The sequence below is a fragment of the Canis lupus genome, chromosome 2 (assembly GCF_003254725.2).
Source record: "Canis lupus dingo isolate Sandy chromosome 2, ASM325472v2, whole genome shotgun sequence".
Lineage (NCBI taxonomy): Eukaryota > Metazoa > Chordata > Mammalia > Carnivora > Canidae > Canis > Canis lupus.
Window position 1 is genome coordinate 60827339 of NC_064244.1, and position 9281 is coordinate 60836619.

Consider the following 9281-nt stretch of genomic DNA (forward strand, 5'->3'; position numbering starts at 1 on the left):
ATGGAGCCCTGCATCCCACTCCCTGCTCAGCGGGGAGCCTGCTTTTCCCTCTCTTCCCAGCTTGTGCTCTCTGTGGCTATCTCTGTCTCTCAAATAAATAAATAAAATCTTTAAAAAAAAAATCACAGGAGTCTTATTTTCCATCGTACACTTCCATGAGACTGACATCCTACGTGTTATCTTGCAGCATACCCCACTACAAGCTCCACAAGGGCAGAAATTTTTTAAGTTTTGTTCACTGCCCTGTCCCCACCATCTACAACAGTATCGGGCAAAGAGGTGATTTAAAAAAAAAAAAAATCGATAAATGAATATTCATTCATTCACTGAGTAAACGGAGCTAAGAATCTGAGATCCAAGTCTTTAACAAATTGAGTAATCAAACATGTTTTCAAAAATATTTTACTAACCATCTACTGCTTGTCACTTGCTTACGTAACACTGGATTTCATACAACTCAGCCCCTATGAGTTGAAATACCTCAACTGTATGGTGATACTACTTGTTCTATCCAATTTCGAAGACTGTTGAGAAGACAAAATAAGAGCTTATTTGCAACCACTTATGCCCATCACCAAAGAACGGCTGGAATCACTGACCAGACAACCACCGAGGAATAAAGAGGAAGATGGCCCATGCGGCCACATGCCCGCCCTGAGGACACGAGGGCGCTCTGTAAACTGAGGCGCAAGCACGGTCCATGACTGCCTTGTGCGCCACAAACCACACGGAACCTCGTGAGACCTTCAGCGCAAATCATCTCAGATGTACGTATCACGACATTGAGCTCCGGGGTGGCTAACTGTGCAAAGCCCCCTAGGTCTGTCAGGTCCTGAAGCCACTACAGGACTAGCCTTCCCGCTTCCCCGCCCCCACGCCGCAGAGCGCAACTACGGGGAGGAGGGACCTTGGCACACCAACAAACAGCGAGTAACCTCCGTGGGTCACACACAGGCGGAGACACCCTGCTCTTAGGACTGACTAGTACCTTCGTCAGGCCTTCCCATCCGGAGCCTATTGGCCCCGCTCTTGCCACGGACCGTAACGCAACGCAAGACAGTCCTCCGGCCTCCCGCCGGGCGCCACCCACCAGCGCCACAGCTGGTAAACAATCCCGACTTCCGTGTCACTTCCCATTGGTCCATGAAGGGGCGGTGCCTACGCAGCCGAGCCTCACTGGCTAGAATGGCCATTCTTCTCCCGTGCGAGCCCCGTCCGAGGAGAGGGACAGAGGCTGCCTGAGCGGCGGCGACGCCGGGGCGCTGCGCGGCGTGCGAGGTGACCGAGAGGTCGTCCGGGTCGTCGCGGGGCGTGCTTCCCGGGGACGGCCCGGGGACGGCCAGGGGGCGTGTGTCTACACGGAGGTAGGCCGACGGCCCGTTTCGTGTGCCCCACGGAAGACCCGCCTCACGCCACACACACAAACACAGCCCGAGACGTGAACGACGCGTTTGCCGTCCGGACGCGACGGCAGGGCCAAGGCAGGGCCAAGGCAGGGCCAAGGCAGGGCCAAGGCAGGCCCCGGGCGGCTCGGTGCGGCAGGGGCGGAGCGCAGGAGGGGCGCTGCCCCGGGCGGACCCCGCGGGAGCACAGCCAGGCGCCGGCGCCCCCGCCCCCGCCCCCGGCCTCGCAGCTGCACCTGCTCCGTCCGCCAGCGAGGGGGCTGTACTCCCGCAACCGTGACCGCAGCTCGGCCCCGCCCCCGGAGGGGGAAGCTGCGAGGCGGGGTTCCCCCGCGGGGCCACCGGAGGTTTCCTAAAGCAGGTCCCAGGAGCAGGGAGCGCAGGGACGGCGCGAGGGCCGCGGGGACCGGGGAGACCCGCGGAGACCCGCGGAGACCCGGGGCCTGCCCGACGGTCGCGCAGGACGCCCGGCCCGGGAGGGAGGGGCCCATCCCCGCGGCGGGGCGCGACCACTAGGCCCGGGACGCCCCTCGCCTCCGCCCCCGGGCGCACCTCCAGCGTGTAGCTCTCGCTCATGTTGCGGTAGCTGTCCCAGGCCTCGGCCCGCGCCGCCTCGTCCATGTTGAGGCGGCTGCACAGCTCGTCGAACCGCTGCTGGGTCTGAGGGGCCGGCGACCGGGCCGGCTGCGCGGCGTCCTCCGCCTCCCCGTCGTCTTCCTCCTCCTCATCCGAGGCTGCCGCCGCCGGAGGGGGAGGCGGGGGCGGCGGCGACTGGTCGCCTCCCGACGGCATGGCGCACCCCTGGGCGGCCGGTCCTCAGGGGAGCTGAGGGCCGGAGCCCGCAGCCATTCAAACCGCGAAGCGCCCGCCCGTCCGCCGTCCGCCGTCCGCACGGCGACTGCGCCGCCACCAAGGAAGCTAGACCTCAGGTAGGCACCCGTAGTTCTGAGCGGGGCCTGATGGGCAATGTAGTCCGAGCCGGAGGCCCACGGGGGCCAAAAACCATATTAAAAAAAAAAAAAATCAACGGACGTCGCGCTCCTGGGGCTAAAATAAAAGTGTCTTTGCGACGTTTTAAGTAAGTCTTCACGGTGGGACTATGCAGCAGGGCTGTGCTGAAGAGAAAACATCCAAGAAACAATGACTTGTGACGGCTTACTGCCCAAGGTGTCTCCGAAATTAATACTCATTATCTGCCTGTCTTTAACTGTAAAGTAAGAGTAAGGGATCCCTGGGTGGCGCAGCGGTTTAGCGCCTGCCTTTGGCCCAGGGCGCGATCCTGGAGACCCAGGATCGAATCCCACATCGGGCTCCCAGTGCATGGAGCCTGCTTCTCCCTCTGCCTGTGTCTCTGCGCCTCTCTCTCTCTCTCTCTGTGACTGTCATAAATAAATTAAAAAAAAAAAAACGTATAAAGTAAGAGTAATAGCAAGCAAGGGCCTGTTTACCTAAGTTCGAACTTCAGCATCGCTCCTAATTTCTAGTTCTTTCCTATATTTTAACTTTATGTGAGCCTTTCAAATAATCATTGGATTATTTATTTATTTATTTATTTATTTATTTTACAGCGGCAATTCTCTTATTTCCCAAAGGGCCAATTTACATTCGCTCTAAGTGATATATTTGTACTATCCTCAGTGGCTTACCTTTGTTCTTTTATTTTTATTTTGCTTTCTCTTTCATGCTTAGAGTAGACTTCAATCACTTTGAATCACTTTATTAACAATCCTCTTTGATTTACAAGTGGATGTAGTATAGGACATTTTTCTGTTTGAGGAACCACTAATGCATTGCCAATGGCCATGGGGTCACTTCTTTCTCTCTTCCTTGACCCTCCTTTTTTTTTTTTTTTTTTTTTTGAATTTTTTAAAGATTTTGTTTATTTATAAGACACACAGAGAGAGGCAGAAACAGGCAGAAGAGCAGGCTTTCCGCCAGAGCCGGAGGCAGAACTGGATCCCAGAATCACGACCTGAGCCAAATGCAGATGCTGAACCACTGAGCCACCCAGGCGCCCCTCTTCCATGACCCTTTGAACGCATCCACCTGCTGTGAGGAAGCCCAGGTTACTTGGAGAAGCATGCTATCAACGATCGACAAAGCTGGGCATTAAAGAGGTGAAAATAGATTTTATTCAGACACTACTGACAATGAAGTAAAGAGCTGAGCTCCATTCCAATCTGTGCAGGGGTCTTTAAAAAAAAAAAAAAGAGGAAACCTGGGTGGCATGAATAAATAAATAAAATCTTACCAAAAAAATCTGTGCACAGGTGAGTGGATGATTTAAAGGGAGAATGAAGGACTAGGGATGGGAGAAAGTGGAGCTCAACCAAAAAATTCCAAAGGGTTAGTGAGTGTCAATGTGATCAGGCCAGCAGGCAAGTTATTGAATTTAGGATTCTATCTTCCTTCCTACAAAGACTAGGAGACCGAGACCCTATATGGCTTTCAGATCATTGAGAAAGACACTTCAAATTGCAGGAGATACATACACATCTCAAAGGCACAGAGGAAGGAGTCACCATTGGAAGCCGTTTTCGGTAAATCGCCAGGTGTTGGCTAGAACCAAGGGTGAATTCTGGCAGCCATGAGTTTTCTTAGGCATTTTAATGCAGGGCTGCAGTCATCCTAGGGCACGCCCCTGTGCTGCTAGAAGCTATGCTATAGTTTGGTCATCTCTTGAGTACAGAAGTCTGGAGGAGAGTTGCATAGTTTTCATGGGGTGCATGCAACCTCAGCCCCAGCCATGTTGAATGAGCCAGTTTGGAAGCAGAACCTCCAGCTTTCAATCAAGCTGTTCCCAGCTAATACTTTATGGAGCAGAGATGAATCTTGCCACTGATCCCTGCTCAGGTGCAGATTTGTGGGCAAAAGAAATTATTATTATTCTTTCTTTTTTTATTATTATTCTTTCAAGTTACAAAGTTTTAGGATGACTTGTTATGCAGCAATAAATAAACACTGGGGTGGCTAGGTGGCTTAGTTGCTTCCACATCCGACTCTTGACTTTGGGCAGGTGTTGATTTCAGGGTCATGAGTTTGAGCCTGCATTGGGCTCCACGCTGTGCATGGAGCATACATTAAAAAAAGGAAAAAAGAAATAGGAAAAAATAAGCACCTATGGAGTATAAGACATGTTACGATCAACTATTTTTTTTAAAGATTTTATTTATTCATGAGAGATACAGAGAGAGAGAGGCAGAGACATAGGCAGAGGGAGAAGCAGGCTCCCTGTGGGGAGTCTGATGTGGGACTCCATCCCAGAACCCCAGGATCACAACCTAAGCCAAAGACAAACACTCAACCACTGAGATACTCCTCTATCAACTATTTTTATAGAAGCCTCAATTTTGCATGTATAAAATCCTTGCCCCGTTGTGATATGATAGCCCAGTAGAACGTCAAAGCCCCCAAATGGCGATCTAAAGATAAACTTTATTTTTACATTGCATATATGACCTTAGAATACATGAGTTAACTGTGAAATTTCACATAAACTTTTATAAGACAAAACACAGCGGTCTTGAACCTTTTTGGTCATGTCTTCCCAAAAGAATTACCTTGTAGAAAAGAAATATTTTATTATTTTTTTTTATTGGAGACCTTGTAGGATATTTTAAAGTTAACATCTAATAGTGTTTTTTTTTTTTAAGATTATTTATTTATTCATTAATGAGAGACACAGAGAGAGAGAGAGCACAGCAGAGGGAGGAGCAGGTTCCATGCAGGGAGCCCGACGTGGGACTCGATTCCTGGTCTCTAGGATCACGCCTTGGGATGAAGGTGCCGCTAACGCTGAGCGCCACCCCCCCCCCGCCCCCGCCCCCGCCCCCGCCCCCGGGCTGCCCTAAAAGTTTGTGTTAAAAGTTTGATGAACCTTTCAGCCCCTGAACGCCGTCGAGTAAGCATCGTTAAAGTCTCCCCTCCCACCGCCGTCATGTCTAAGTCAGAGTCTCCCAAGGAGCCTGAGCAGCTGCGGAAGCTCTTCATTGGAGGTTTGAGCTTGTAAACAACCGATGAGAGTCTGCGGTGCCATTTTGCGCAATGGGGAAGGCTTATGGACTGTGTGGTAATGAGAGACCCCAACACCAAGCGCTCCAGAGGCTTTGGGTTCCTCATGTAGGCCACCTGGAGGAGGTGGGTGCAACCATGAACACAAGGCCACACAAGGTGGATGGAAGAGTTGTGCAACCAAAGAGGGCTGTCTCCCGAGAAGATTCTCAAAGACCTGGTGCCCACTTCACTGTGAAAAAGATTTTTGTTGGTGGCATTAAAGAAAACACTGAAGAACGTCAGCTAAGAGATGATTTTGAACAGTATGGGAAAATGGAAGTGATTGAGATCATGACTGACCCAGGCAGTGGCAAAAAGAGAGGTTTTGCTTCTGTGACATTTGATGACCATGACTCTGTAGACAAGATTGTCATTCAAAAATACCATACTGTGAATGACCACAACTGTCAAGTAAGGAAAGCCCTATCGAAGCAAGAGATGGCTAATGCTTGGTCCAGCCAAAGAGGCCGAAGTGGTTCTGGAAACTTTAGTGGTGGTCGTGGAGGTGGTTTTGGTGGGAATGACACCTTTGGTCGTGGAGGGAATTTCAGTGGTCAAGGTGGCTTCAGAGGCAGTCGAGGTGGTGATGGATACGGTGGCAGTGGGGATGGCTAGAACGGATTTGGTAATGATGGAAGCAACTTTGGATGTGGCGGAAGCTATAACGATTTTGGCAATTACAACAATCAATCCTCAAATTTTGGACCCATGAAAGGAGGAAATTTTGGAGGCAGAAGCTCTGGCCCCTATGGTGGTGGAGGCCAGTACTTTGCCAAACCACGAAACCAAGGTGGCCATGGTGGTTCCAGCAGCAGCAGCAACTATGGCAGTGGCAGAAGGTTTTAATTTCTACCAGGGAACAAAGCTTAGCAGGAAAGGAGAGCCAGAGAAGTGACGGGAAGCAACAGGTTACAACAGATTTGTGAACTCAGCCAAGCAGTGGTGGCAGGGCCTAGCTGCTACAAAGAAGACATGTTCTAGATGATAGTCATGTGTATGGGCAAAAAACTTGAGGACTATATTTGTGACTAATTGTATAACGGGTTATTTTAGTTTCTGTTCTGTGGAAAGTGTAAAGCATTCCAACAAAGGGTTTTGTTTTATTTATTTATTTATTTATTTAATTTTATTTTTCCAACAAAGGGTTTTAATGTAGATTTTTTTTTTGCACCCATGCTGTTGATTGCTAAATGTAATGGTGTGATCATGATGCTGAATAAATGTCTTTTTAGAAAATAAAAAATAAATAAAAATTTGATGAAGTGTAATATCCAACATGGAACTATAAACCTTTTAAAACAAAACATTACTAACCTTTAAATATATCCAATGGACTCATAACAATTTGATACTCACTATAATCCATTTTTAAAATCCATGAATAAAATTTTTCTTTAACAATGAGAAATCTTATATCCTTCCTTTCTTTTACTTCATATTCCCATTTTATTATTCCAACAAAATTTTATCCTAATATGTTCTGTGCTCCAAAGTTCTTTATTGATTCCTTTCCTATTTTCTTTCAGCAAAAATGTATTTGTTACAAATGAATTTTTCAAGTATCTTTCTGTTTATTCTTTTATGTGTTCATCGAGATATAACTTGCATGCAGTAAACTTACTCTTGTAAGTATACAGCTCTGAATTTTGACGAAAACATAGAGTTACATTCACCACCATCAAACTACAGAACATTTCCAGCACCTGAAAAGTTTCCTATGCCCCTTTGTAGGAATCCCCTCATCCCATAGCCCCTGGCAACCACCAATTTTCTGTTCCTTATAGTTTTGCCTCTTCCAAAATGTCACATAAATGTAATCATATAACATATAGCCTTTGAGTTTGGCTTCTTTCAACTTAGCGTGATGCCTTTCAGATTCATCTATGTGCCAGTGGTTTGTTCCTTTTTATTGATAAGTAATATTCTATTGCACGGATGTCTCAGTGTTTACTTATCCATCCAACAGTTGAAGATATCTTGGTTGTTTCCAGTTTAGGGTAATTATAAGAAAAGCTACCATGACATTTATGTAAATGTTTTTTCATAACTTAAGTTTTTTGTTACTCTTGGGTATACACATAGGAGTGTGCTAGGGACTAAATGTGTTCTCCCCAAATTCATATGTTGAAGCCCTACCCCCCCCCCATGGGATTGTATTTGGAGATAGAGCATTTAGTAGGTAATTAAGGTTAAATGAGGTCATAAATGTGTGGCCTCATAAGAAAGCCACATGCATAGACTGAGGAAAGGCCACATGAGCACACAGGGAGAAGTGATCCTAGCAGACCAAGACAGAGCAGTGTTACTGGGTTATATGGTAAATGTTAAGCTTTACCATTTTTTCCCCCTAAAGTGTCTCTCTCATTTTACATTCCCACCCACAAGGAAATTTATATTTGGGGACTAAGTGGTACAAACTTCTAGTTATAAAAATAAATAAGTCATGGGAAGTAATGTACCGCATAGAGAATATAATCAATAATATTCTGATAACTTTGTATGGTGACAGGTAGTGACTAGACTTACCATGAGTATCATTTCATAATGTATAAAAATATTGAGGGATCCCTGGGTGGCGCAGCGGTTTGGCGCCTGCCTTTGGCCCAGGGCGCGATCCTGGAGACCCGGGATCGAATCCCACGTCGGGCTCCCAGTGCATGGAGCCTGCTTCTCCCTCTGCCTGTGTCTCTGCCTCTCTCTCTCTCTCTCTCTCCCCCTCTGTGACTAAAATAAATAAATAAAAATAAATAAAAATATTGAATCACTGCAATATACACCTGAAGCTGATAGAATGTCACAATTATTTTTTAAAAATATTTTATTTATTTATTCATGAGAGACAGAGAGAGGCAGAGGGAGAAAGAAGCAGGCTCCATGCAGGGAGCCCGATGTGGGACTCGATCCCGGGACTCCAGGATCACACCCTGGGCTGAAGGCAGATGCTCAACCGCTGAGCCACCCAGGTGTCCCTCACAATTATTTTAAAAACATGCATTTAAATTTACTTCCTATGATCAAGAAGCTCTAAGTGTTGTATTCCTTTCAGACTGAATGATCAGATGACTTTTATTGCTACTGTGGCTTCAGCTGTGTTTGCAATTTTGTGTCTCCCACAAATATTCAAAGAAAGAAGTGTTGGTACAAGCAAAAACCAGTTGAGGGCGCCATTGACTCAGGCAAGGCTGGAACCAATTTCTAGTTCATCTTGAGACCAGAGTTAACTAGCATTTCATCTGTGATTAATTCTAGTCAGGTATTTGTGTCTCTTATGAACTGATAGTATGAGCTCCTCAAGACAGCTTTCCCTATTGTGAATGAGAATCTGCCTGCTAAAAATTCAATTCACAGTATAAACTACAAAACCCAGCTAGACTGAGGTGTGCCTGGGTGGCTTACTCAGTTAAGTGTCAACTCAGGCGTCAACTTGATTTCGGCTCAAGTCATGATCTCAGGGTACTGGGATTGAGCCCCACATAGAGCTCTGTGCCCAACAGGGAGCCTGCTTGAGGATTCTCTCTCCCTGTGCCTCTCCATTCATTTTTTTTTTCTCTCTCTCAAATAAATAAATAAATCTCAAAAAAAAAAAAACAAAAACAAAAACAAAACAAAACAAAAAACCCTATTAGATTGAATATACAGGGAAGCCTTGGTAATCTGGAATGAATAGAACCTATCCTTTTAGTCCTCTATAAACAATTTTAAACGATAACTATTATAAAAATCATTGCCTTATAATGCCTATGGGGCCTGTTGAGTAGATATTAGGCTACATACCTTTAACTGCTTTGTACTGCAGAGTTTTAAGACATTTTTTCTAATCTTGAA

The 9281-nt window shown here is 46.7% G+C and overlaps 2 protein-coding genes and 1 long non-coding RNA gene across 4 annotated transcripts in view; 2 read left to right on the forward strand and 1 right to left on the reverse strand.

Annotated features, from left to right (window-relative positions):
* The window catches only part of RBL2 (RB transcriptional corepressor like 2), a 51331-nt gene extending 48992 nt beyond the window's left edge, over window positions 1–2339 (reverse strand). Inside the window, exon 1 of one of the 2 annotated variants that reach the window (XM_025447992.3) lies at window positions 1956–2339. In XM_025447992.3, coding sequence (XP_025303777.1) covers window positions 1956–2195 — 240 coding nt within the window. In that variant the 5' untranslated portion in view covers window positions 2196–2339. Of the gene's footprint in view, window positions 1–988; window positions 1140–1955 lie in introns of those variants that run through there. The other variant, XM_035713650.2, reaches the window with a different exon arrangement.
* A 1-nt stretch (window position 2340) lies between these two features.
* On the forward strand, window positions 2341–3620 carry LOC112660472 (uncharacterized). The gene is made up of 2 exons (XR_003136962.3): window positions 2341–2570; window positions 3276–3620. It is a non-coding gene; the product is annotated as an uncharacterized LOC112660472 (long non-coding RNA).
* Window positions 3621–5228: 1608 nt separating this feature from the next.
* HNRNPA1L3 (heterogeneous nuclear ribonucleoprotein A1 like 3) lies at window positions 5229–6724 on the forward strand. The gene is given in 2 exon segments (XM_049104446.1): window positions 5229–5530; window positions 5533–6724. Coding segments are annotated over 2 exon segments (1026 nt in total). The 5' UTR covers window positions 5229–5274; the 3' UTR covers window positions 6303–6724.
* Window positions 6725–9281: the final 2557 nt, after the last annotated feature.